Source organism: Anas acuta, chromosome 4 (genome assembly GCF_963932015.1).
Source record: "Anas acuta chromosome 4, bAnaAcu1.1, whole genome shotgun sequence".
NCBI lineage: Eukaryota > Metazoa > Chordata > Aves > Anseriformes > Anatidae > Anas > Anas acuta.
The window spans coordinates 39,785,789-39,813,490 of NC_088982.1; the positions used below are offsets into that span (position 1 = coordinate 39,785,789).

At 49.6% G+C, this 27,702-nt stretch overlaps 1 protein-coding gene across 12 annotated transcripts in view; it reads right to left on the bottom strand.

Annotated features, from left to right (window-relative positions):
• Nucleotides 1-1,120: 1,120 nt before the first annotated feature.
• The window catches only part of MAML3 (mastermind like transcriptional coactivator 3), a 253,638-nt gene continuing 227,056 nt past the window's right edge, over nucleotides 1,121-27,702 (bottom strand). For 11 of the 12 annotated variants that reach the window (XM_068680779.1, XM_068680774.1, XM_068680775.1 and 8 more), the window contains 3 exons: nucleotides 9,023-9,268; nucleotides 7,381-7,468; nucleotides 1,121-4,036 (listed from right to left, as the gene is read on the bottom strand). In XM_068680779.1, the coding sequence (XP_068536880.1) occupies nucleotides 3,045-4,036; nucleotides 7,381-7,468; nucleotides 9,023-9,268 (1,326 nt within the window). In that variant the 3' untranslated portion in view covers nucleotides 1,121-3,044. The remainder of the gene's footprint in view (nucleotides 4,037-7,380; nucleotides 7,469-9,022; nucleotides 9,269-27,702) is intronic. The other variant, XM_068680771.1, reaches the window with a different exon arrangement.

The window sequence follows — 27,702 nt, forward strand, 5'->3', positions numbered from 1 at the left end:
ACTTAACCACCTGGCAGCTAACTGCAGTCACCTGTGGCTGCTGCCTCCAGCACGCCCCGTGGGCACCCACCAACCTTCAGGGACGTAGGGGTGCCACCGAGGTGCCGTAGCTCCACTGCTGGCACAGCCTTTGGGGGCCCCTTTCCTTCTCCCCAGGGTAGCCTGCAGGACTACCAGGGCTGACATAATCCCACACACCAGCCTTATATAAGACTCAGATAACCATCTTTTATTTGTTTGTTGTTTGTTGATTTTTTTTTTCTCATTTTTCTTTTTTTTCTTTAAAAGTGGTATGTTAACATCAGTTTTTTTCTACATTTTCAGAGCTCTGTACAGGTCTTAAAAGGAAATAAGCAATGCTTAATGTACAAAGTAAAAACAGAAAACTAGAAAAATCTGAATAAAATGGAGCAAGTTGCCATCAGGGATACAGTACAAATTAGTAATTAGACGTCATCTGAAGTGCAATACCACTGCAGTAAGGATGAGTTAAGGAATGAAATAAAAATACTCTATTTTAAACAAACAGTATATATATATATTTTTATATGTATATATTTTACAGATAGTAGACCCAGTGATATCTGTAGAATTGTAAAAACATATTTACAAATAACTTTTTTTTTTTAACATTACATATACATCAGCACCATAGTAAGAAAAAAAAAAAAAAGAAAGAAACAAAACCCCAAATCTATTAAAATCTACCTCTCTAGTACTTGGTCCCAGTACGGAGTATTTGGAGGAAGCTTTACAACAACAGAGGCTCGGCGTTCACCAGCGTTCATTCACCAAAGCCTGCATCTGCCTAATGCACGGGAATGCCTGGTCGGGGCTGCGGGGTGGTGGCTGTGCATCCCCAGACCCCTGGCCGCTGTGTGCCCGGCTCTCTGCTTGCTGCCCCTTCCTTCAGGCTCGTCCTGCTACAAGCCCACAAGGTGGTTGTGGACTGCAAATTGTGGCTGGTGCTGTCCTGTGCTGTGTTAGGGCCCGGCCCAGCTCCAGCTGAAGCTGTGGCCAGGCAAAGCCCTGTCATCTTCAGCAGGAACTGGGATGGGGCCTCGCGCTGTGTTTTAAAAAGGGGTTAGATAAAAGAATGGTAACTAAAGGATTTTTTAAAAAAATCGGTGGTCAAGGCAAGCTGAACTGACAGCTCGCCCTGGCCAGCTAGTCCAAGTTAAAAACACAGCTTGTCCTGTCTACAGTACAGCATTTAACCCGTGTCTGGGTAGGCCCTGTGAGGGGTCGCTGCACCGCAGGGAACGTACCCAGGTGCTGGGGTGGCCCCAGGCCCGCCTGGCCCCGCTCCTGCAAGCGATGCACAGTGATACCCCGCAGGGGAAGGGAGGACACAGAGGTGCCAGGTACCGAGCCCCTCGCTCCTGTGGCCTTCGGCATGTGTACACTGCAGATGTTCTCACCACAGAGCACATAATGTGCTCTTGGAGGCCAGCATCAGTTCCCAAACTTTTCGGGCTGCGGACTGCTGTTACCATTTTTTTAACACCGCCACATACCCTGGTGGCCAGCTCCCATCTGAAAAGATGGCAGGTTTCTGAGGACAGCTTCCCTCGCCCTCAGACCATGGCTTGGGAACTGCTGCCTTAGGCATTCAGAATGGCCGGCGTCCCTGGAAGCCACATCACCGCTTCACTGCAGCGCTGCTCAGCGCCGGTCCACACAGTGGAGATAGACAGTGGAGACAGTGATACATCTCTGTGGCTTAAAAGCATATTTGGGCAGACCCGGTGTTTTTAATACCTAAATCAACTATTTTACCCATTCATGAATGCTCTTTGCTGTAGTCCCTCCTTAGTTCCCATTTTTCAAATACCGCACTGAATTTTATTCCAGCAAACCAGGGAGATTAGGCCAAGCACCTGCTTAAAACAGAAGACCGGGTAGCACATAATGTCAAATCGAAAGCCCAGACACCCCACGGTAACAGTACCTGCCAATCTTGCACTTTTCAAGAGAGAAGAAATTCATTTCTGCCTGCCAGGCCCTCCCTGTACGTTCCCTCCTTCCTGTCTTCTCCTCTGCTCCCTGCCCCTTTGTGGTGTTTGTTGCTCACCTGAGAAAAAGCGCAGTGAGCTTACCTTGTTTTACACTGAAGGACAGGAGGGGAACATATGAAAACATATGGGAGAGGGAGGAGAGACAGGGACCTGCTTAAGACCTTCGCTGGTTCCTTGTAGCCCTTTAACAGCACTCAGCTGCTGTTCTGCTGTCCCAGGCAGCAGGCACAGATACAGCAGATACAGCAGAGCAAAGTGCTCTGACAGGGACGTGCTACTGCCAGTCCCAAGGGGACCACATAGCTCCTTACGTTAACCCACCCACCGAAGCCATCTCCAGCCTGTGATCAGACTGTCCTCACTGTACTGCCAAGTTTATGTTCTGCTACACCTCTATTGGATTTTTATCGCTCTGCAGTGAAAACGGTGACCTCTCTGTGACTGTTTCGGTCTGTCACCTGTGTGCTGCGTGTCCTCTCTGACAGCCCAGAGCCCATCTGTGGCTCTCTGAGGCCTTTTACACCCAGCGCTAAGCCCGTTTCTGACCGGGGCCTGTGCAATCGCCTGTGGGCTTCTTTAGGCTTTGCTCCTGGCCGCTCTCAACTGCTACTCTGAAAGTTGCGGCCTTTACAGCTACATGAGGTGGGAGATATTGGGACCACCCCACACCATTGTGCAATGAAGCCTCACTTCAGTCGGGAAAGACCAAGTTTTCCCTACCCGAGGCATCCGCTGGCTTTTCCAGTTTCCCCATCCTGCCCCACACCCGTGCAGCGGGTGCTGCCGTGCAACGGAGATTGCTCGTGGAAGTCTTGTGATACCGATGTTTCCATCGTCACCTGAATCTTCCAACGTTGGCTACAGATCAGCTCGGTTTGCACGATTAGAAACAAAAGAAAACAAACAAAATAACCCCAAGCCAAACCAATTCAAACAAAAAAACCAACAATCCAAGGATGGGGAGCACATCTGACTCTGTTTTTTTTCCAAACGTAACAACCAAAGCTCCAGACTATACAAGCCCACTCACTGGGGGTTTCCGAACAACTCGTCAAGTTCTTGTATCCACTCATCCCCCGGTCCGCTCTTAATGATGGAGTCCACGAGGTCTGCACCCTCTGCTAAACTGGAGAAGGACCCCCCTGCTCCTTCGTTACTGTAACTGTAAGAGATGTCCTGAGTGGGATTCCTCTCGTAGGCCTGGCCTTGGCCGCTCTGAGCAAAGTTACCACCTGGCAATTGCTGCGTCGGAGGCTGACTAAAACCCGACATCGTGGGGACCCCTTGGCTTATTGCAGGCATTACCATCGGCCTGGCCTGGCTGGCTCCTTGTTGCCCTGGTAGTGGTTGCAGCAGCTGCCTCCCCATCGCAGGGTTCAGGGCTCTCACTGTCCCACTTGTGTCCACAACTGTCTGGTTAAGTCCCTGCGGGAAATGCTGCTTGGACAGCCTTGGCTGCCCGGGCTGCATCGGGTACGTTGTGCCATTATTGAAAGGCCCGATTTCGCTGCTAGTCCTTCCAGGTATGCCTTGCAAGCCTCGCTGCTGCCAGTTTTGTGTTCCTTGTGGGACAGTCCCCATCAGGTTTTGAAGTCGTGGTGCCTGTGGCCTGGGTAAGACCTGGCCCACCGGTCCTTTCATCTGCTGCTGATGCTGGGGAAGAGCAGAGTTTACCAGCATGTTCTGACCAAAATTGCTGACCATTCCCACCGCTTGTCCGGAGGCAGGCTGCCTTGTTCCCTGGCCTGCGTTATGTGCCATGTTCATGCCACTTTGGTTTGGGTGCTGCAACATTTGGCTCATCCCTGTGCTCATACTGTACATTCCTGGCTGGCTGGAAGAGGCGTTGCTGTAGGGAGCCATGCTCATGTCTGACTGGCCTGCCGTGGTGGGCAGCGTGCTCGGGTTCTGGGAAGGACCCATTGCCATCATGCTCGCATTCTGGGCCATCATTCGGGATGTCCTCATGCTCTGGAGTGCTGCTTGGTTTCTCACAGCTGCTATATCCTGGGGAGAACCTACACCAAAAAGGGAGCAAGGTTAAGAAAGAACCACAATCCTGTAAAACTTATACAAATCAACACACCTTTGCATAAGAGAGAATCCGTAGGAGCCTCCTGCATCACAGAAGGATTTCAGGTTGCTGTGCTTTTGGAGTGGATATTGTTTCATGTGAAGTTTAGCAGAGAACTAGGTTAACTGTCCTTGGGAGACACACTTGCTGCCTGCTGTTAGCTGCATTTTGGAGATTACGCATCCTCCACATCACTGTGGCTACAGCCTCAGTGCTGACCCACCAAGCCCCTTCTTGGGAGTGAGAGGCAACACAGCTTGAGTGCTACCCTAAACAGGAATCACCGATGGTGTCATGCATTCAGTGTGTTAGGTGGGACACTGCTCAGCAGAGTACTGTCGATACAGACGGGCAGCCTAATTTCCCGTAAGGCTGGCAAGGTCAAAAGGCCAATGATGTACTCACTGAGTAATTCTCAGTTATGGCTGTTTTGGGATTCGTACCCAAAGGGAATTGTAGAAGAATCAAGGCAACGTGATTCCATATCTGGTATGTGATTACAGCCATGGTTGCTCTCCTGATAATAGGTACTTACGCTATAAAGACACTGGTGCTGAAGGGGTAAAATAGGCCTGTCTTTCTGTTACCTGTCACCAAAAATTGATTTATTTATTTTTGATTGACCTAGAAGTAGAAGTTCCCTTTCAAAAGTAAATATGAGTCTTTCTTTTTTTTGGTGGTGTTTTTCTTTTCCTCAGGGTGAGTAACAACAGGCACATTCCTCTGGGCAAAAATTAGTTCCTAAGACTTTCAAAAGTTGCATGCACACTGTCATTTGGTAGCACTCAATCTTCTTCAGATAAACCTAAATCAGCTTCTACTGAGCAAATGCAAAAACTTTCATTTGCATTCAATGGAAGCAAAAGAGCTGAACTTCAGTTAACTGTTTGAAGCTCTCTTTTAAATATATCCATTGTCTTTCAAAAGTAAGCCTTGAAAATGGAAATGTCAGACTCAGAAGGCCAATCAATTTTTTAATAGCTCAGGAGGCATAAATGAATGGATTTTCTATATCATTGTTACTGATTAAATCTTTGGAAAGAAGAAAAATTGTTTTTTGTGGACATTTAAAGCAGGGAGAGTGTATTAGTGAATCGATATTATAAGCACATTTTAGTCCACCTTCAGCCAGTGATGGGAAACCAGAAAATCCTAACCTTGTTAAATTCCACACCATGGCAGATAACTGAACTATGCTTGTGTCTTCCTTTGAGGGGTGAGGGAAGCTATCGATTTCTGGGAAGCCAATATGCTTCTGTATTTACTACCTTTATTTAAAAACAATTACCGGAGCTCTGATGATGCCATGGGTTCATTGTGGTTTTGAGTCAATACCATACCGAACTAAATAAAATACTCTGCAGGTATACTCCAACAGCATGATGCACGCAATTACTCCTGGCTCAAATATTAGTACATGCAAAACGTAGATGTTAAAAAGTTGCTGCAAGAGTCAGAAACTGTACAAAAAATCAGGATGCTCTTAAATCAGCCCTAGCTGCTGTAGCAGACAACATACCTGAATGTCTGTGGAGAGCAGAGGATACTAGGCCCTGCTATTTATGTTGGCTGGGTTACCATGAGAAATGGGTACAAAGAAAGGAAGTGTCATTCCCATAGTTTCACACACATCATGCAGTGGATGGCTACACCTCCTTTTTCTTGCAGCAGGGCAAGCTTCTGGAGGATGTTGTTAGCTCAACTCTCCAACATATAGACAAACAAACCTTTTTTTAGCATGAAGGGAGTCCATCTTGATCTCACTTGCACAGGGCAAATGTGTTGGCAGCTTTTATTTTATCTATGTTGCAAATAAGATGTTTTTTTAGTGATTGGCACTGGGGTCCCCTTGATTTTATATTTTTTTAAATTTAGATCATCTCCTTCCTCCAAGGTTAGAAGATGTCTTTTTGTACAGTGATTTCATCAAGTGCTGAAGTGTACAGATAATGGTAAAAATGTATTTAATGTCTCTCTAGCTACTTTTAAATTGAAATTGGCGTTGAAAACCTCCAAGGGACTCACTACCAGCAGGTGGTTCACATTACACTACTGTGCTCTGCATAAGAGGCAGGAGTTCAGACAAGAAGCAGTTAAAAGAGAGATGTAACAGATTTTAAGATGTTGGGCCACCTTCTGGTCTCACTTACACATAACCTACTGCACTGGATTGCGTTCCCGTGACTAAACAGAAAAAATGGTGAAATATTTGTATTTAAATGAGTTCGTTTATGAAAATGAATTCCTGCTCTGTCACACATTAGCCTGAACTCTCTTCTGCATTTCTTTTAAATAATACATATGAAGGCAAGGTTTCAAAGAAGCATTAGTATAGAAAGATTTTACATATGCTTCTCAAATAATGCATGACGGTGCACACACATACACTTTGATTTTGCAAATTAATTATTGGGGAAAAAAAAATCATTTCATATAGAATTTATGCTGCCAAAGACAAGAATCAGAAGGCAATTAGAAAGAGCCACCCTGTTATATATCAGCAGAGGATTTGGCTGCCTGTTCACTTCCTGAACACTAGAACTGCAGTATGCTTGCCTCCCTTGTTTTCTGTTGCAGTTAAGTGAAACTGTCATGAATACACAACACTGAACATGTTACTTCCACATTTATTTAGAATCCATGGTCAGTGAAGACATTCAGCTGATGTTTTGCACTTAAGAAGCTCAGAATTAACTTTTTTTTTCCTAAACCAAAATGATTGCCCATGCATTCTTCAATTACTTATGAGCACACCGAAATAATACTTGCTTTTTTGTGTTCATTACAAAAATCTCCATTTTCATCTCAGATATTTCTCTATATTTTCCACACCTGGCGTTTATCAGACATTTCTTTTGGTCATTCTCTAGATAAAGATGACCTCTCTGAAAGTCCCTGCTCATCAAATTAAACAAAGTGGGAAATGAAGAGGAGTAAAACCAGGATACAGGGAGAGACAATAGCTGAAAAAAATGTAGGATGAGTGAAGTCAAACAAGATGAATCCATAGAACACAGGAATCAAGGAGACAAAACTGATGTCAAATGAAAAATGCAGCTTTTGCTGAGTGGAGCAGAAAGGAAATTAGAAACATAACTAAATATTCAAAACTGGTCATTTCCCTTTTGTAAAATATGCACTATGCGCAAGTGTGCAACAGCCTGCCTTGCTGTTCTGGCACACTGCTTAACAAAACACAAAATGTCCTCACAAAACACATGAACTTTCAAATGCCCGCTGCAGGGACATACTTTGTCTCCAATCTAGGAAAAAGAGCGTGACTTTTACCTTGGAACTGATTGACCTGTTGCACTGGATACGGGCTCCGCTGTTGCTGCAGGTGCTGCCGAGGCAAATGTGACTGCTGCTGCAACTGCTGAAAATGAACAAGGGAAAGAAAGCAGAAGAGAAAAAGATGATTAATTAATTAGAGAGCTGGAAAGGGGCTGGTGACAAGAGTACGGCAGCAGAACTGCAGTGTTTCTTATCTAGCAAGCTGTTCTGGAGACAAGCAGAGTCAACTGAAGAGTGCTCCTGAGAGTACTTGGGCTACTCAGCACATGGACTCCTTCTGGTTCAGAAAGGAATAAGCACTGAGGCTAACATCAACTCTCCTTGCTTACAAGCACTTCATCTTGACCTCTAAAGTGCAAACGGGACTGTCTTCGCGCTGAAAAGAGAGGGAGGGATATGAGATATCTGCGTTCACCTAGGTCTAAGTGCAGCTGTATCCACACACCCTTTCCTTTCCCCAGCCCTGACAGGGTCTGCATGTATTTATTCATGGTAACAGACTGCAGCCCACCTGCACTCAGCTGCAAGCAATACTGCATCCTCATCTGAGAACCATGTCCTACGACCATTACCTAGCCAAACCAGAAATGGCTACTAAGGCACATTTCCTCCACTATTTTAGTGAATGATATTTGGGGAGCTGGCAATTGCAAAATGCCTCTATCGCTTGATCCAGATCACACTGGTCATCTGTGGTTGTTTTCTATGAATACTCATGCATCTAAAACAGAATTAAGGGCTATTTAAAAACAACAACAACAACAACAACAACAACAAGCTTTCAGAGCTTTCAAAGCCTAGAGTATACTTGACTAAGCAGTTACTAGAATGGCGTATCTTTTTGCTTCATCTAAAGCTGTACAAATGCTTTGTTCAAAACCAAAGCTGAGTAATAAAGGTAAGAGAATGGCAAAGATGGGAAAGAAGCAAGTACTAATCCCTGTGTTCGTAAACATGTGCTACAAATGATCAAAAAGATAAAGGAAATCTCACTGGGCACACACCTGAAAGCCAAGAGCTTAAGGACTGACTTTTAGACTTGTCGTCTCAGTGACTGGCTCCTGGGTGAATGCACTTGAATGGGCCTGATGCACGTGGGGGGATCATTGCTGCATCCTCACAATGCATTTGTTCACCCCTGGACCAATTCATGCATCTGAGTATTTCTAGGAGCATCCTTCCTGTTCACTGGGGGAGAATTTTTCTGTTTCTCATATGGACCACGCAACGAGGGGAAGGCTATCAGTACTCCTACGGCTATACAACATGTGCAAGTTCTAACTCCAGTTAATGCAGAGCCCGATTACAGGGGAGAGCAGCAGCAACTCTCACCGTACCAGTCTGCTTCAGACTAAATACATCATGAGATAGTAGGTTAAGAGCTAACTTTCCCAGTGTCTAAAACCCCATGCAATTGCCATGTCCACAGCTAGGAAAAGGTGTAGTATTTGCCAAGGTCATGGCAGGACTGAGGCACATGCCTCTTCTTTGATAACCACTGCTGAAAAAAACATGATGTAAGCCACAGAGAGAGAATTTCTGACTGTAAAAGGAAGGGCTGGTGTTGTACTGCCTGTAGTGCCCATGCTGCCATACCAGCACGTGCTGCAGAGCTCGAGGCAAACAGATGTTGTACCTGCTCTGCTAGGATCTGCTGCTGCTGCTGCTGCCTCTGCTCTCGGAGAAACTGCTGTTTCTGCTGCTCCATCACATGGAGCTGGGCTCTCTGCTCGATCAGCATCTGCTTCATGATGGCTGCTTGCGGTTGGTTTCCCAGGAAGGGACCCCCGGAGCTCGTGCCTGTGACCACGCTGCTGGAGCCCGGTGGGACGGAAGGCTGCATAGGTGCTGTGGTCCGAGACAATCCCACTTGGTGCTGCTCCTGCACAAACAGAGAGAGAGCCTGGTTACTGAGGGCGCTCGCGGGCTGGGGAAATCATGGTTGGTTAACAATATGCCTCGAGTCTGTGGGCGAGGACTGGAGCTGGAAGAAAGTAAGAGTCCTTGCTTGTGCCTCACGCTGTCTGCTGCAGGTGGCAGGTTCCTTGGCTCTCACGTCGTAACCCGGAGTTCAGAGGCCCCCCAGATAAAGCAAGAGCACTTGACAATTCGCTAATAATACGATACCAGAATTGGGCACTAGGTTTATTATCACTCAGGCTAAGTAACCTGAGAGAGATGTTTTTCCAAGGTTTTCCTCTGTCATCATGGGGATAATAAACCTCGTTTCTCTCCCTTCCCACATCCTTCCCTTTCCCCACGCCAGCATTATCACGCAGGCCTCTGTGTTCAGGAGCTGAGGCTGTAGGCAGGCACAGTGAAGAGCCCTAATTCCCCCTATATTGCACCAGAAGCTCAGGATTTACGCACACAGCGTGTTTATTTATGATTTCCACCCCACAGCTAAGGACCAAAAGCTCGTCACTGGGAGGACACAAGCATCTGCGATGCCACGGGTACCTTCTCCTACCCCCCCTGCTTTCTCTTTGTGCTCCCAATGCAACTTGCTGTCTTTTAGTGCTGGGAAAAGAAAAAGAGATGGGAGCAAGGATGCCAGAGTCTCTGTGGAAGCCCTCTCCTTTGGATCTTCCTCCCCCAGCCCGCGTTTCCCCCGCATCTCCCCATGCTGCCCGGCTCGGCACGGCTCAGATCAGCACCAGGGGACGCTGCCAGACCGGGGCAGCACGGCTTGGCTCGGCTCAGGGTCACAAAGGTCAGGTTTTCAAGGACCCTTTTGAGGTAATAACAAGAAAATACAATTTGTCCACATCTCTACTTTGCACCGGTAGTTCCCGAAGGGCTCCCCGCTGAGAGGCAGCTCTCCGGTGCTCGGCTGCTTTCCCTTCCCAATGTACACGTCCCCCTGGTCTGAAAGTTTCCTTCCCACCCCAACAGCCTTCCCACAACCCCCACTTTCCTTCTTCACACCACATTTTGTAGGCTCGTGGCCTGACGCTCCCCTCGCTGCCCTCACCCTGCCACCATCCCCATCCCGTGGGGCCCGGGGGGACACGCAGCACCCTTCTGAGGATCCCTCCTACCCCGTCCCCCCCAGCTCCCGATGAAGTCATCAGGCCGGGGATTGCATAAGGCTGCACAGGGCTATCTCGTGTGATACTGGGAAACCAGCCAACTGCTTCCATTTATAGGCAGCAGCGAGGCCGCGCTGCCAAGTCACGGAGCCTTTGCTGCAGCTACTGCAAGGGAAAGGAACCGGGGGGGGGGGGGAACGGGAGCCGGAGGTGGCACCCGCAGGGGCTCCCCCAACCCTCTGTGCGCAGCTGCTGCCGGGGCTGCAGCCCCAAACCTGGCTGAATCTGCCTCAAAAAAGCCTTGCTGCAGGACTCGATGATCTTGAGGTCTCTTCCAACCTAGAAATTCTGTGACTTGTGTCCTGGCTCGCTGCGTGCGCACACGGAAGCAGCGCAGGCACGAACCCGTCCCGCGGTGCCGCCGCAGCTCGGTCCCACAGGGCGTTACGCTGCAAGCTGCGGGGTTGGGAAGGGAAGAAAGCCCCGAAGGAAGGCCCGCCAGCTGACACGAACCCGTGCGGCAGCTGGAGGAAACACGAAGATTAGCACGGGGGTGTCATTTCCAGAGCGGTGCGCTCAGCCGTTCTTGGGTACAGGAGTTTGCCTATTCACAGCAAAAGTTTCCTGTTTCCAGCTTTAATAACAGATCTAAGGCCAGGCGTTCTTCATCAAGCCAGAACACCACCCTCCCACCCGGAATATTTCTGCTCCTTTCCATTATTTTTGGCCAAAGCTCTTCCCAAACAATGATGAAAGGCCCCGCTGACATCACCGGGAGCAGCCCTGGGTTGTGTGTCCCGAAAACAGGAGCGCAGCCTGGGCAGAAAGCCCCTGCCAGCAGGAAAATGCTCCCTGGTGTCCGGGAGCAGAGCTCCTCACCTGCTGCTGCGTGGCAGCCGTGCCCGAGTCCAAACCCACTGGGACCCCCGTGCTCCCCACAGTCTCAGCGACCCCCTTCCAATGCAGCCCAGGGACAGGATCGAGTGCTCTGCACCTGGTAGTAAGACCGGATTTAGGCAGAGTCGAGCTTCCATTCGTGGAGCCAAGAAAGAGGCAGAATTTCCAAATGGTCTGTGTGACACGTCTGGGCAGGTTTTCGTAGCTGTAGAGCACCCAGTAAGGCAAACTTCTGTAGGGACCTAGCTGCTTCATCAGCGCCTCTGCCCACGTTATTTCTAAGGATCTGCTGCAGTGAGGGGTCCTCCTCAGAGTTCAGGGTGGTGTGTGTACAGTTACGCACACCAAACACAAGTGACTTCAAAAAGAGGACAAAGGGGAAGGAAAAAAGGTATTTTCCTCTTTGTCTCTAATCTTACACGTGCCTCCTCCTCCCTCAGATGTTGTCAGCTCACACCACTTCTGCTGGAGGCCCAGGGATCAGAGTGGGACCCCAGGGACCAGAAACCATCAGGGGTGGGTATGCCACCTCGAGGGACAAGGTGTTTTCCAAAAAAACAAGGACTTTAAAGCAGCATCTTAACGTGCAAAACAGACAGTTGAACACGAGCTTCGCTGTGCCGTTCTGTGGTATGATGTGAAGTAATGCAACCCCTGAATATACAGAGAGCAGAAGAGCAAACAGAAGCCAGGAGGTGGCTTATCCTGCATACTGCATTAGAAGAACGATGCTAGAAAAAATGTGTACAGTCAGGCACCTACATTTCAGAGCCAGAGCAGAAAAAGAAGACACAAAAATGATTTGAGGCAGAAAGCGTCTTCCAGTGAGAGACTTAAAGAGCTCAATCATTTAGCTTACCTCAAAGAAAGCTGAGAGACGCTTTGACCATGGCATATAAAAATACCTTCACGAGGGAAGAAATCCTTTAAAGAGTTCTTTTATCTAGTGAAGAAGGCAAAACCAGATACAAGGGCTGGAAGCCAAAGACAGATTCAAATCAGAAAGAAGAATCACATTTTTACGCCGTGATTTCATTACCCACCAGAAATGGCAGATCTCCACTTTCTGATGTCTTCAGAGACGACAGCCTTTCTGGATAAACCCAACTTAGTGGTGCAGCCGACCTGCCTGTGATGTACGAGACATCGCAGCGCTGCCTGCCCTCACCTCTGCACAGCTCCGAGCTGCTGCTCCCTGGCACCAGAGGCAGCTGGCACTGCTGCACCGCGCTGCTGCCTCTCTGGCAGTCACTGCCCCTTCCTCATGGGGATCTCGTCACAGCTTGTGCATGTGTATATCTACATGTAGATCACAGAAGCACAGAATCGATAAGGTTGGAAAAGACCTCCAAAATCATCTGGTCCAACCATCCTCCCACCACCACTGTTACCCACTAACCCATGTCCCCAAGCACCACGTCCAACCTTTCCTTGAATGCCCCCAGGGATGGTGACTCCACCACCTCCCTGGGCAAACCCATCCCAGTGCCTGACTGCTCTTTCTGAGCAGAAATGTCTCCTCATTGCCAACCTGAACCTCCCCTGGTGCAACTTGAGGCCATTCCCTCTAGTCCTGTCACTAGTTACCTGTGAGAAGAGGCCGCCCCCCAGCTCCCCACACCTTCCTCTCAGGCAGTTGTAGAGAGCAGTGAGGTCTCCCCTGAGCCTCCTCTTCCCCAGCCCAAACACCCCCAGCTCCCTCAGCCGCTCCTCACAGGCCTTGTGCTCCAGGCCCTTCACCAGCTTCGTAGCCCTGCTCTGGGCACGCTCCAGGGCCTCGGTGTCCTTCTTGTAGTGAGGGGCCCAAAGCTGAACACAGTACCCAAGGTGTAAAAAAAGGGGGGTGCCAATCTACTACTGGGATCAAAAATATTACTGCATTTCCATGTACAATGAACCATAATCTCACCCGGTGTTTTCAGAGCGACATAAATGCGCCCTCCTATATTCCCCTAAAAACATTCCCCGTAAACTCCTTGTAATGTTGCTACTTGTTGTGTCCGGCAGGGATCTTAATCCCTCTTTCTAAATCTGGCTGCCCACAGCAAAGCCGCCCTCAGCAGCATGGTCCCATCTGACTGAATTACAAATTCATTCACTTCAGACTTCTTTTTTTTTTTTTTTTTTTTGCCTCGAACGAGCCCGTGTACAGGGTGAAGGGACAGCTAGGCTGTTTTATGACTCCGCAGCCCCCAGCGGGCTTTGCAGGGTGGATTGCTTCACCTATTTCCTCTGTCATCCAGTCCGGGGAGCAGCTACAAATCTCTCCTCTCTCTGGGCCCCCGGTTGCCATGGTCTTTCATATAGTATCTGAGCGAACAAGATCCCTCTGACGTTTGACGCTAAACCTCTGCATGCAGCCAATTTGTTTTCCTCTGCCCTCCCTTCCCCTGCATCTCTCCTCCCCATCTTTTCGCTGCAGTTTACTCTTCCCGCAGAACAAACACTGTCTGTCAGGCTGCTACTTCTGGGATTGTGTGGGTTCATCAGAGGGACTGATTTCTTTACTTCTGGGGACAAAGTACATAAGAAAGGATTTGAAAATGAGCGAGTGTTTCCTCGACACCATTTCGGAGCTAAAGTCTGCCCGGAGTTGATCTCACAGTGCACAGGGCCGAGCGTCTCGTCACTCCACCACCACTGTTTGGGAGCACCGACTTCTGCCCCAGCAGGGCATCTGCAGCCTGCAAATCCTGGAGGGACTCAGAAATGCTACCGAGCTTCGACCAGATTAATTAGAACAGGCTCGTTTCCTCTTTTACAAGTAACAGCCCCGGTGCTTTCTCCCCTTTGCAGGGGAGATCGCTCCCGCTTTCCAGTTTTGTTTTTGGGGGCGAGGCCCTCCAGAGGCACTGCCATGTCCCCGGGGCACCAGAGGCGATCCCTCAGCACATTTACCAGGCCTTCATGAGGTGCTCTGGCAGCAGCACCGGGTGAGGGCCGAGCCCGCAGAGACACCAGGCCCTGAGGCCGGTGCCTGCTGGAAATGGCAGTGCCAAAGGCTGCAGCTTTAACCAGTGCCCCCTGCGAGTCCATAGGGCAGAGGAAGGGAGGAAAAGATGTGAGGTGCGAGGATAATCACGGCGAGAGAGCCCCTGAGAAGGGGGAGAGAAGAAAAGCGGAAGATGAAAGCAGGCAAATGGTTTAAATAAACAGCCACACGGGGCCAGTGAAAAGGGGAACGGAGGGGAAAGGACACAATAAAAATAAAGGCTGTGAGAGAAAGAGAAACTTCTACTATGTACAGGGAAAAACTGGGGGCCTGGGGAAAGCACAGGTACCAGGAAAAGATGCTCCAGCAGCAAACACCAAACTATTACCAGGCCATCCCTTTCCTTCTGATGGCCTGGGCCCGCACCACAGCTGTCTGACCGACATCTCCTGCGGATGGCTGCAGAGGTTTGGTTTGTGTGGTGTTTTTTTTTTTTTTTTCCACTCAGTGAAATTTTTGTTCAATTTCCCCCTTGGGTGTTTTGTTTGAGGATAAACAAAAGGTATTTTTCGCGCTTAAGGACGTTTCTCAGATCCTTTCCCCTGTGCTGTGATAAATGAAATCCCTTTCATTTTTAGAAAAAACAAACTTGGCACTTGTGTTGATCCTCGGCGAGAAGCGTGTAATTTGCCAAGCCCGAAAGAATCCTGGCTGAGAAATAAACACACTGGGCCATATGCTCTCCTTCCCGTATGCAGAAGGCGACTTACCTCAAAAATCGCTACGAGGCTGCAATTGCCCCGTATCGCTGCTTCTGCCAAGGCAACACAAAAAATCCTCACAAAAATTCAGCTCAGAGGTTCGGGACTCTCACAAAGTAGCTCCCTCCGTGCCGCTGGGGACCTTTCTGCCCTGTCAGTGACTCTGTCTCTGGCTTCTGTCCTGGCAGAGACGGGGTCAGGGAGCGCATGTGCCACATCCCTAGTGCTCGCGGTACCGCTGCGGTGTGTGACTGCTGAAAGCACCAAAGCAGCCCCAGTAGTGCTTGTGATGAGCACTGTAAACGTACAGATTCCTGCACAAATTCCACGATCTTCCCCTGTCAGACACCAGCTTCAAAGAGCTGGAGTAACTCCCCTGTCGCTGCAGGCACTTGTCCGTGCAGCCTTTCTGCAGGTATTTCAGCCTAAAACTGAAGGCCAAATGTTTCCAAAAGGTAGCTGGCAAGGCCAAGGGAAGTGGTCTTCTGCTGCAGCTGCCGAGCGATGCCTCGCCGTCTTTGCTGTGGTTTCAGAACACCAGCAGCTGATAAGGCGAGGTGGCTGGGGTGGCGTGCCAGGCTTGTGATTTCACGAGCTCGTGCTTTCAACGTCCTTGAATCGAAGCTGCCCTTCACCCAGTGCCAGCACTCGAAGCCCTTTTGATTTCTCTTCCACCTTGGACGTGCTCTTTGTGCTTCCACTAGCCACCCGGCCCCTGTTCTGACATCCAGCCTCGCTCGCCCTCATGAAAACTGAGCCGAGCAATTCTGACCTGGGCTGTGCCTGGGCTTCAGCCTCGACATGCTCCTCGCTGCACGGTTCCTCCCTGCTCTCTGAGGTCTCCTTCATGTATCCGGCAAAGGAAACCCCTACTCTAGAATTAATTTCTTTTGCAAGCTCTGACTCAGCTTGGCTTTAGGCAGTCCCCAGACTTCGAGGTCTCTAAGGCATGGCTTCCTTTGCTGATTAAGCCCTTATTCACTACTTCTGAGGCTTTCTGAATATCCTTAATACCTCTTCTGAGACAATTACCTATTTGTTAAGCTTAAAACTTTTTTTTTTTTTAAAGCTTCCTGCACACCATGAGTGCTTTTTCCTAACGCTTACTCAGGTTTGCCAGCCCAGCCAGCCCTCACACGCAGTCCCAGCTGCCTTTCTGCAGCCCTCAGGTCGCTCCCCAGGCCTTGCCTTCCCCTGCCTTTGCCGAAGTTATGTCCCTGAGCAGGATGGTGCTGATTTCTCCCACGAGAAACTCAGCATCAAGACATGGTCTGCCTCCTTCCCTCCCCTCCGCTTGCTTTCTTCCACCTCCTGCCCAGCTCTCCCCTCCTTCCAGCAGCCTTGCTGCTGCTCCCCAGCCCTCCTGCTTCTCCTGCCTTCTCATCTCCCCTGCCCCCATCTGCCTCCTTATTCTTTAAGATTTCACTCTCCTTCCCCTCACCATACAAGCATGCTATATCTTTCTGCTTTAAAAAAAAAAGAAATATCTAAACTATGCTTGACTCCAAGTGCCTCTCCAGCTCCCACCCTATCTGTCTTCTCACTGTCATCTCCAAGCCTATCGAATGCGCTGCCTATGATTTATATGATTTGGACTGAATTTAGTCTCCATCTCCAACATAGATTCTTTTCCGAAGAGGCTTTTGCTTCTTGCCTGTCACAGAAACCAGTATCACAGAGTCTCTAATAGCCTTTGTCTGGCTGAGGCTCTGCGCAATTACTCCAGGCTGGCTGCCATCGCCTGTCAACTCCTTCCAGCGCTGCTGACCAAGCCCCCCCTGAACCCTGCTCCCTCCCCAGCGCTCCCACTCGTCTCCCACACCTTCCGTCCCTTACTCAGCGTTACTCAGACCCGTCGGTCGCTGCTCACCCTCCCACCGCCGCTCTGCAGGTCTGCGCCCTCGTCCCTCTTCTCCCCTCCTTCTTGCCAGGATCTCTGAGCAAGCTCGCTCTCCAAGCAGGCTCTAATCCTGCTCCCTCTGTCTCCCCTCCCTGCTTCAGTCCCCGTGGACAACGCCACCACTCTCCTGTCACCCAGCACATAACCTGTTGTCTTTGCTGAGCCCCACAGCCAGGCTCCCATCACCTCGCACCCTGGTGCTTGCAATCTTACTCTGCTTGCAGCCAGAGTGCTGCTGCCCAGGGTGTTTTCTTTGCCTGTTGTCTTGGCTGTGCCATCCCTCTCTTTGCAAGCCTCTCTTGGCTTCCCTTCCTTTTGGATTTTAGCTCCCTTCTCTGCTTTCAAACCCAGTTGCAGCTTATCCTGCCTCGCACACTCGTTCACTGCTGAGAGTTTGAGCCCACCTCATCACAGCCACCTCTTTTCCACGTGTTATGTTCTAGATAGAAGTGCCTTCACGCTTTCCTCTTCATTTCTGGGAGAGTCTCGGAATCACACAGATCTGACCCCGACCTCTGCCCCCAGCACCGTCAGATTCGTAGGAGTTTTGCAGAAGTTCCTGTCTCCACGATGCCCGCCGGCCTCTTCTGCTTCCTTGCTCTCCCTGGTGTGTTTGTCTCCCTGCGTTATCTCCCATCTTGCACTCAGGTTGGAAGCACTTGGGGGGAAGGAAACATATTTACATCCTGCATCTGCAGGGAGCCCTGCACAATGGGGCTCCTGGGCTCAGGAGCACAGCAGCACAGCACAGGCAGTTACCAACAGAGCTGAAGGTCCGCGTACAGCTAGGTGTGCTATTTTATATTCTGTGGGTGTGAGAACACCAAAATTTCAATGTGCCCTTGCTCCACTTCTCCTTTTAAAGGATACAATATTAGGATGAGATATCGTAGGCTGAAAAAGTCAGGAAATGCTAAGTTACTGCTCCCATGGCAATTGTAACTCAGCCTCATGTGGCAAGGCACAAAGGTTATCACCATACAACAAGAGAGGATGCTGAACTCATGCAAAGTGACCAAATTACCGCCGTGGCAGGCACCAGGTCTTTGAACTCCTGGGCAGGTAAAATCTTGGGCATTTAATGAGCTTTTAGCACTTAATTGTAGAAATTCGGAGTCCGATGCCTTACAAATACAAGTCAAAATTATGCTGTGCTGCGAGTAGCCAGTCCCAGCAGTAGCTTGTAACCCGCTCTGCAGAAACACAGCTAATGGCAACAAGAAATATTTCCATTGCTTTATGAGCTCTGGTAGCTGTCAGCAGAGAGAGGGATCTGCCGATCAGAGAAATCTGGGCAGACATCAGTGTGTCAGAACAAGTGAAAAGACTTGACACAGAGGGCACATTTTTGTTGAGCAATTTGCATTAGCACTTCTGGACAAATTCTACATTTCACATGCAATTCACAAACCAGCGGCAGCGGTGCTAATTGGTGCAGTTGCCACTCAAATGCGGCGCCTTGTTTGAGCTATCAGTAATGTGAATGAAGACTGCAGACTTTTTTTTTTTTTTTTTTTTGAAAAAATGCAGCAATTATTTCACAGGCTTTGGGTTGGGCTTCCCCCCACCCCCACTTTCATCTTTGTAATTTCATTATCTCGATACCTTAAAAAAATAATGGAAAAATGCAAACCTCAGAGAAGCTCGGCTGAAGTTCTTAAGAAAAAGCTGTTTGCAAAGAACGGTGCCCTTCATTAACATAACCACTGGCCCTCCCATCGCAGTGAATTTGACCGTGTCCCTGAGTGCCAAAGCTAAATGTTGAGCTGAAAAAACAGCAGGAAGTGGCAGAGCACTGGGGACTCTGAAAATCCCAGCCACCAAACCAGGGCTGTGCTCCGCACGCAGCTGAAATGTTGATGGGGTGACAGAATCTCTCTGCTTCCTCTGAGGTGGTAATCGAAGTTATTTAACTTAAAACAGGGCCGATCTCTCATCCATCACTCTTTATCCTTTGTAAAATCAAGCCTCCCGAGAACAGAAAAGTGCTTCCATGCTGCAGCTTTCTATTACCGCTGCTCGCAGCGCTCCGGCAGCTGCGGCTCAGCTGAAGGAAGGTTTGCCTGATTCCTTTTCATAAAGATGGGACTGCTATTTTTAGGCCATATTTCCTCCAGGCCCCCACAGTGCAAAATCCAAAGGAGCTAATGGGATTGGCAGGTGCATAGATTATTGGTGACCTCCTCTAGTCCAACATCCACATGCTCTTACTGTATTTTTTCATAATGTACAGTGAGAAAGGGAGAAACCTGCAATTAAAGACCTTCCTAGCCAGCCCCAGTAACAAATGCTCCACGAGAGACCAAAGTACAATAGCTGGGGATGGAAGAGAACCAGAACACCCAACCCTGTGTAGGTGCGTGCTGAGATCTAAATAAATCTACATCTGAAAAATGTGATCTTTGTGCAGTAATTTGGTTGCACCTCTGCAGACCAGTAGGTATCTGCACCGTACGTTCATTCGCACCCCGATCTTTCTGCAGCTCCAAGACTCCCATCCCCTTTCTTCCTTCCCTTTGGATCTTCTTGGCCCAGCCCTACCAGGAGTCCAACCTCACGGCTGCAGAAACCATTAGCAAAAGCCACAGCTCCCTGCTCTGCTCAGAGAGCACCAGAGAAACTCCCAGGCACGGATGCCATCACATTCCCAGCCGCGGAGCACAAACCAGACTGCTGGGCAAACTCACACATCCCCTTTTTTAATGACAGTAGCTCAGCTTGGGCTCCCTGTTGCCACACCCGGGGTTGGAGGCACAGCAGCCACATTCCTGTGACCGCATTCAGTAATTGCCCAATTATTTTGGGTAGGACTGCACGTTTTTCTCCTTGTTTAGACGCGGGTGCTGTTCACATCCTGGCTCCTGCTGATTCAGTGCCACCCAGCGAAGCAAGGGCTGGCTGCTGGCTCTGCGTGCCGCACATCCCCGCTGCTCCGGAGGGCACGCCAGTCCCAGTGCAAGCTGCAGTGCTACAAAACCCGCAGAGGATATCTTTGGACCTCTCAGGATCTTATTTCTGACATATGGAGGGACTGGGGAGTTTGCAGCTTCCCACCTGCTTGACTATAATTCACTACAAAACATCAAACAGATACATTCAGCCCTTTGTAGACGTATCATTACCTTATGTGTTCATGTAATGCACATCTGTAGCACATTGGCAGTACACCTAGTTAATGTGTGGGAGACTCCTAGGTTCAAAGCCTCCAGTGCTTCTTTTGTTCTCTAATGAATCCTTCTTTTGTTTGCCTCCCCCTCCCCTTAGGTTGTAGCTGTAATTCTGTCATTAGCATCTTAAAACTCTTTTCCTCCAAAACCACCTACAACACTACAATAAGCTGGGAACAGACTAGGAAGCACCTAATGAATCACCAGTCTTACTTAAGACGAGTTTAACAGGGCTGGTCACTGCTTGCAGCAGCGCAGTTGCTTAGTTAGCTAACTCAGTCATCAAATATTCCCCTAAAAACCAGGACGGGTGGAAGGCCCCCAAAACGGTGAGCTGTGCCTTTTGGGTGGCAACGTTTTGCTGAATTTTCACTGGGCTTGAACCTAGCGATGCCAAAGCTGATTTCCTAGATACTATGCATGAGAACACGTGTAGCACCGAGATATCACCTGCAATGTAGACTGGCCACTGCAGTGCCCACCAGACCAACACTCACCGTCCCTCCCCGTGCTGGCATCTTCCTGCACTTCACCAAAAGGGACCAGCTACCAACAAGTGCTGGGAGATAGGTAGCAGATGATGCTGATCAGGGAGCGTTATCACAGACAGGCACAAAGTCAGAAAGACTCTACTGATGATTTATCTGCACATTAAACGCGCAGGGTTTTGTATTTACAAAAATGCACACCTACTGTTCAATGAGTGCATTCAGTGGGCTAACTCCAGTGCTTTCCAAAACTGTCAGACCTCTTCTCCGAGACAGCTTAGGGACTGCTGGAGAGGGCCAGCAGTCAGGGCGTGATCTGGGGAATTTCCTTTGTGGGAAACCCAGAGCCACAGCAGGAAGGCCACACCACTGGCAGAAGTGTCAGGACTCCTGAGTGCTGTGCAGCTTACACGCCACGGACATCTCCAGCAGCATCACCGCAGCGCTCACGTGTCCCTGTACCGTTATCCCAGTGGCTGTGCACCCTAACAAGGGCAGCTCAGCTTTATGAAGAGGCTTGTGATTCTCAACCAGTGTGGCAATGACTTTGTCAAACAACTTTGACTCGTAGCAGAACCTGCAGATCTGCATTTGGTTTGTCACCACGGAAAACAACTCAGCTCCTCAGCAGGCACAACACATTAGTGATGCGTATTGTTGCCTTACATTTATCAATTAGCATTATTATCTTTATTTAACTGTAAGTGGCATGTTTTCTTTGCTGGCTTTCTTCCAAAATAATCCATGACTCTGAGCTGAGGTAGCGTGTTTTCTCGCTGCTTCTGATGAGACATTTCTCTCTCCAAAAGCACCACCTGAAAAACAATGTGGTGGTGATGTCCAGCAAGAAACAGACCACCATAAATAAAACCCATTCTTCCTCCCTGTGACTTTTCAGCAATGATCCTGCAGCAAACTCCAGCTCCTTTGACCAGTCACTCAAAATCAGCGAAGACACAAGGCAGAGCCCCAGGTCTTCAAAGCTTCTCCTTTTTCCCTGCCCTCCCGTTGCTGCTCCTCACTGCAGCGCTGGGCCCCCTATTTCATGGCTCTCAGCAGTGGCTGCGAGAGGCAGCAGCAGCCCAGGTTCAGCTCACCTGAGAGTTGGAGGCCTTCCGAAAACCAAGCAGCACCAAGTTTGCTCAGACTGACAACAAAATGCAGCTGCAGAAGAGGAAGGGCTGCTGCGTCTTCACCAGGTGCTGGGCACGGACACGTGCTTACAAAGGGAAATGACCCAGGATTTACAACAGCAAAAGCAAGGTATGCAAGCTGAAGGACTAATTCACTTTTTCCTTCCCCTCAAAACGATCTCTTAGGGCCTAAAAATACATCTGGTATCTTAGGCAAAATTAAGATGAGTATGTAGACTGTTAACAGCCACATTATAATAAAACCACCTCTAAAGATCCAGGACCAAAGGAATTCCTGTTCCCAAGGCTTTACTCAAAAGCAACCCAGTGTTGTGCCCCCCTTTTCCATGTCTTCTCCATTATTTTCCCTCGCCAATATCAGACAGCTTCAGAATCAATCTCCTCTTCTTTCTTAAAGGCTGTGGCCATGCTGGCTAGTGCAGGTGGCAAGCCACCGCATTTTCCTGAAGCCACAGTTATAAGATGAAAGCTTTCATCCATCATTGACTCAATAGCTAAAGCTCAGGGCTGCAGCATCAGTTTTACCATCTTTTCTAGGAGAACACAAATAACACCAGTGCAAAAAAAGAGATCCGAAGATCATTTAAATGCCAAAACAAACTGAGTTGCCTAATTAATCGAGGGAGGCCCCACCTCTCTGAGCATAACTCGACCCGTTCAGCACTGGAAAAAGCTCGTGTTGACACTGCCCTTGTTTATTTGGCTGCGTGTCAGCCCGGGAGGGTATATTTAGCCTCAGTGTGCTCGCAGGACTGCATCTTGCAGCTCAACAGGAAATCTCTGGAGTCGAAGCTAAAGATATCGCCGCGCGCTCGGAAATTTACGGCCAGCTGTACAAGCGGAGCCGCGGCGGTCAGAGCGCTCGGCAGCCCGCTTTCAAACGGGCGGGGAGGCCGAATTAAACAGCCCTCTGTGCCGGGCTCACGGCAGGCAGGGTGCACCCGCCGGGCTCAGAAGAGCAGCAGAGGTGGCTCTTCTCCTGCTGGGATAGTCCCGAAGCGATCCAGCCCCTTCCCATGCCCAGGAGGGTCCTCATTTGCAGACCCTTCTCTGCAGAGATAAAGAAGGGACAGGATGTAAAGCCAGCTCTCGCTCTCTGTTCATAAGTGCTTTCTTTCTCCACCTTATCATTTTCTCTCGAGTAAGGGCTGGCAGGTTGCATTTCATCTCGGCTTGGGGAAGGCTTTGCCCGGTCCAAGCAACGCGAGCGACCCGGAGCACACCTCCCTCTGCTCAGTGGCAGGACAGCCGGGTGTGTTCATGAAGCAAAATCAAAAAGGAGGAAATGTAAACAAGCAGCCCCTCTTGGGCCAGCTCCTCAGGATACAAAGTGTTCTGTCAATAGCTGCTGAAGGAAGTGCCGCGGCCCTTGGAGTCCTGCAGGCTGCTGATACCAAAAAAAGCAACTCTGTTAATCTAAATAAGATTAACCTGTTTTCTTGCAAGCTAAAAGGGGCTGATGCCACGCTGCCTGCAGCTGACCCATCCCACAAGAACAGGCGAGTTTCTTCGCCTCCAGACAGGTCGTTAACTCAGCCAGAGGGAGTAGACGGGTGGGATGAGTCTTACAAAGTGTGCAGGAATTGTTTGTGTTAACCCCGCACGGGAGAAGGCTAGTTGTAAGGATGGGGCTCGGTGGACAGCCAGGACCAGGCCGGAGAAGGCAGGCAGGCCGCCCAGCCAGCGAGGAGGGATTTGCTGTGTCCCAGGCAGCGCCAGCTCCCTGCATCCTGACATGAGCCCGTCCCTGTCTCCAGAGCTCGGTGAGCCCGAGCAGCAGAGCCCCGCAGATCTGTCACGGCTGTTGGGAGCTGACAGCTGCGCGCTCCCCCTCCGACAATCTGTTTCCTCTTTGTCAGGTGTAATTTGAGTGCTGCACGGCACCAGGCGCACGTTCGGCCCCTGCTTACAGCCGCCTGTGCAAGGCTCCGTGCCACCAGGAGATTTAAGGGCCGATGCTGAGGCTCGCCGTTGGCACAGCACGGTGCTGCCAACACTGAACCCCTGCAGGATCGAAGCTGTGCCATGAGACCTCTTGGAGAAAGAAGCACAAGCCCATGCGGAGCCCTCTGCCTGCAGGCACTGCTCCAGGAGCGTGAATGCTCCTGGCCCAGGAGCCCTCTCCTGGGGCGGCTCTTTGGGATGGTGACAGCTCCCAAAACTCACCGGGCCCAGTTGTGACCTGGCTGGCAGATGCTGGGATTCGAGCCGTGGTCCCTGGAGCACACGCCAGGTGCTCAGGTTAAACTGCTGCTTTGGTTCAAGTGCCTGCACTTTCTGTTCCATGATGCACGTCGAGCTAGAAAGGCTCTCCTCGGATAATCCCCGCGTTTTGAGCTTTGCTGCCAGGAGTGCTCTCCCAGGGCGCTGCTTGGAGGGGCGTCACGTGCAGCAGAGAGCACCAGCAGCACAATCACAGCAGGCAGAGATAGAGGCAATCACCCAGCCCGTCTCTCAGCCTGCGCCTGCACAGGATTGCTCCCTGGAGGACCTTTTAGCCCAACGTGCAGGAATTGCTGTGACGAGGGGATCTGGGAGCACATCAGTGCTCCTTAACCAACAATGAAAGGCCTGGAAGAGGAGGTGATCAAGAAGTTTGTGATATATGCCCCTTAGCAGACAGGTCCTCCTAGAGAGGGCCCGGAGAGCCTTCTTGTTAAAAGCCAATTGGATGAGTGACATTTCAGAAAAAAAAAAAGACGTGTGTCACTTCTCAGCAGCTTCCCCCCGGCTCAGCTCAGACAATTACAGCTTAACTACCGGGGTTAAGCTCAAGCCTTCCACGGTGTCAGGATGTGAGGTACAGAGGGACACCGTCAGCTATTTCGGGTATTGAAATATCATTTACGGGAAGGGAAAGCATTCCCTGTCAGCTCTTTCTTTTGCATCTGAAAGAAGTAAAAGTAGTTAGAAAGGAAAAACGTGGTGGGTGTTTTTCGCAGCAGGCTTTACCTGTGGTCTTTCATTTGCACAGCTGCAGTGAGCGGAGCCTGACCTGGGGTTAAGTTGCTGTGCCATTTGACAACAGGGGACCACATGCCACAGGTCCCATCACCAAACCACCTCCCTTAGTGCCACGTCCACACTTACACACCACTAGGGATGGGGACTCCCCCGGGCAGCCCCTCCTAATGCCTCACCACCCTCTTTGTGGAGAAGCTCTTCCTAAAGTCCAACCTCGACCTCCCCTGGTGCAGCTTGGGGTCATTAACAACACACGTGCAGCTGTTTTGGCTCCAGATGCCTCTCTGGATACCTAAAACTTCACATCCATGACTACAGAAACTTGCTTAAAAAAATAAAAAAGCTGAGGTGAGACATCCCATCACCTGACTCCAGGAATCAAAGTCTCCAGACAAAAAACCAGCAGATAAAATCCCGAGATGCGACAACATTACCACCGTGCTTATACATGGCTAGGGCCAGCAAGGGAGACTGTGCTGCTCAGAGACACACCATGTTCAGTAACAAAGCCTGGAAACCCAGAAACATGAAGTAAATTGATGTAGAAAGCTATTAAAACTTCGTTTCTAGTGTTGCCAACATAACTAAATATTTAGTTATGATGGTATTTAGTTATGTTTAGAAATGAAAGATAGGATTTGCAGTTTGTTTAATACCTTATCTTAAGATTTTTTTTTTCAATGTTAAAGTAGTTACCTGGTGCGCTGGAAGTCAGGAAACACACGCAGCCCTTCGGTGGCTGCTAACCCACTGCTGGATCCTGAACGTACCTGTACGAGGGGTAACACTTGGGGCATGCTGAGACCCCCAGGACACGCGTGTGCAAAGCACTGGTACTTCTTCCACACACATTACACCGTGTTCAGGGCAAAATTTGTTCTTGGACGCCTGCACAAAGACTGTGCCAAAAGCAATGGATGTGCACGTATGCTTTCAGAAAAGCGGGCTCTGGCTTACTGACGGGAAGGTTTTTGTTGCTGTTTGGTTTTCAGCAAAGGCCTCTTTCCAAGGGCACAGGGAACCACCCTGCTGCCACACAGCAAAGGGCGAGCGTTTCCCTCGACCACACGCACACTCTGTGGAAACTCTGAGGACTCACTCGGGAGAGCAGGGAGGCTTTGCACCAAGCTCCAGGAGAAAGGTTTCATTTTTTTTTCTTATGGTTGTTTCTCTGCTACAGAAACTGCTCTTTTCGCAAATGCAACATGCGGTCACATGCATGGACCTCTCCTTGTAGACCTCTCCTGTCCTGTAGGATCCAGTCAGGACAAACACCAACAAACTTGTCCGTTTTAGACACCAGAGATCTCAACCAGAAAGAAGTTGGCAAATGGCCCAGTAACATACAACCAGTGCCATCACCAAAACATCTGCACCCTCACCAAAAAGGCCTCTCAGGAAACCTCTACTCGTCATTTCAATACCATGAACATCACTTCAGTAGGTTTTTGATGCTCAGCATTTGTTAATCTTTTACACCAACAACCAACGCGTTTTTCTCTAGTTTCCCAGAAGCCATTTCAGAATTTGGGGTGCCCGGAAGGATGAGACAGCTCAAAACCCTGCGTACAGTATGGGGCCACCTCTGCCCTTTCCTTTCTGAAACAGAAGCCCCGCTCATTACTCATGTCTGTGCACGTCCCCAGCCACTGGTTTGGTGTCGGGGCCTTGCAGCCAGTACGTGTGCCAGGGGATGGACCTGTGCAGCACGGCGATCATGCCAAGGTTACTGAAGGTGCAGCAGTCAGCTTGGTTAAGGGAAAAAAAAAAAAAAAGAAAAAAAAAAGAAAAAGAGCACCAGCATTTATTTACAGATCCACATACCCACTGGTTTGATTTGATTTTCGTCTGCAGTGGGATCTTCTATCACTATCCTTTGAAATGTGGATTTGTAACTTTATTTTGGGGGGCAGTCTTCAAAATCATCTGTTATCAGATGTCACATTCCTGAGTTCATTTCAACTCCTGCTCCTTGGCTGTGCTGAAATAATGAATAATAAATAACGGTGGCAGCAGCAGCAATAGCGGCAGCTGCAGGGAGACATCCAAAACCAATCCACAGCACAAAAGGAAACAAGTCATATCTATTCCTCTCCTTCTCTTCTAATTTCTTGTCCCATTTTTTACCAGGGGTTTTGCTGCTGTTGTTGTCCACTTTATCTTTTGTTTCCCTTCTTTCTTTCTGCCGAGGAATGCGGAGGTCTCTAAAGGGTCAGAGGATTTCGCCGTGCCAGCCCTCTGCTTATTTTAGGTACTGACTGTTACTGGAATACATAATTAAATCCTAACGACTGGGTAAGGAGAAGGTGCCCCCACCAACCTCTGCTCTTGCTTTTCTGCAGATCTGAGGCCCTTCGAGCCCATCCGGGATAAGGATGATAAATTCCTCCTCAGATAAATGTTATTCAGCATACCAACACCCCCGGACGCCGATTTAGTTTATTATTCTTCTCTCTATCACCCCTGACGTCGCAGGGCCGAGCAGCACAAGTAAAACAGTGCCTGAAGGAAGAACGCACACGACGATGCCATCCGACTCCTCCTGCAGCTCCCCCAGCCTGCTGACAAGTGGCTTTTCCTTGGCTGGTCCCATGGGATGCCAGGAAGGTCGCGCTGCGGTGCGCTCTGGCTGGCCACCCCTCACACCACAACAAACATCCACGTGGACCATGCACCCTGCAGCTCCGAGGGAGAAGCACGGCAGGATAAAACACTTACTTGGTCTGAAAACGTTGCTGAAAGAGCAAAGGAAAGCATAAGAGAAAGATGGATCTGTCTGCTATCAGAGGCTGCCCCTGTCCCGAGACACAGCCATCTTGCTGCTTGCCCCCTCTCCAAATTTGACTTGAGAAGTGAGTTTCAAGAGAAGGGCTCAGCAGGGCCCTTCAGTGACTGAAATACCACGTCTGTGACTGCCGTACATGACACAGGAACAGCCCTCTGATCAACGCTCAGGGCTGCCTGACGGAGCTTTGTTCCCAAACAGCCGCGGTAAGAAGCGGCCCCCAGGCTGCCAGCTTA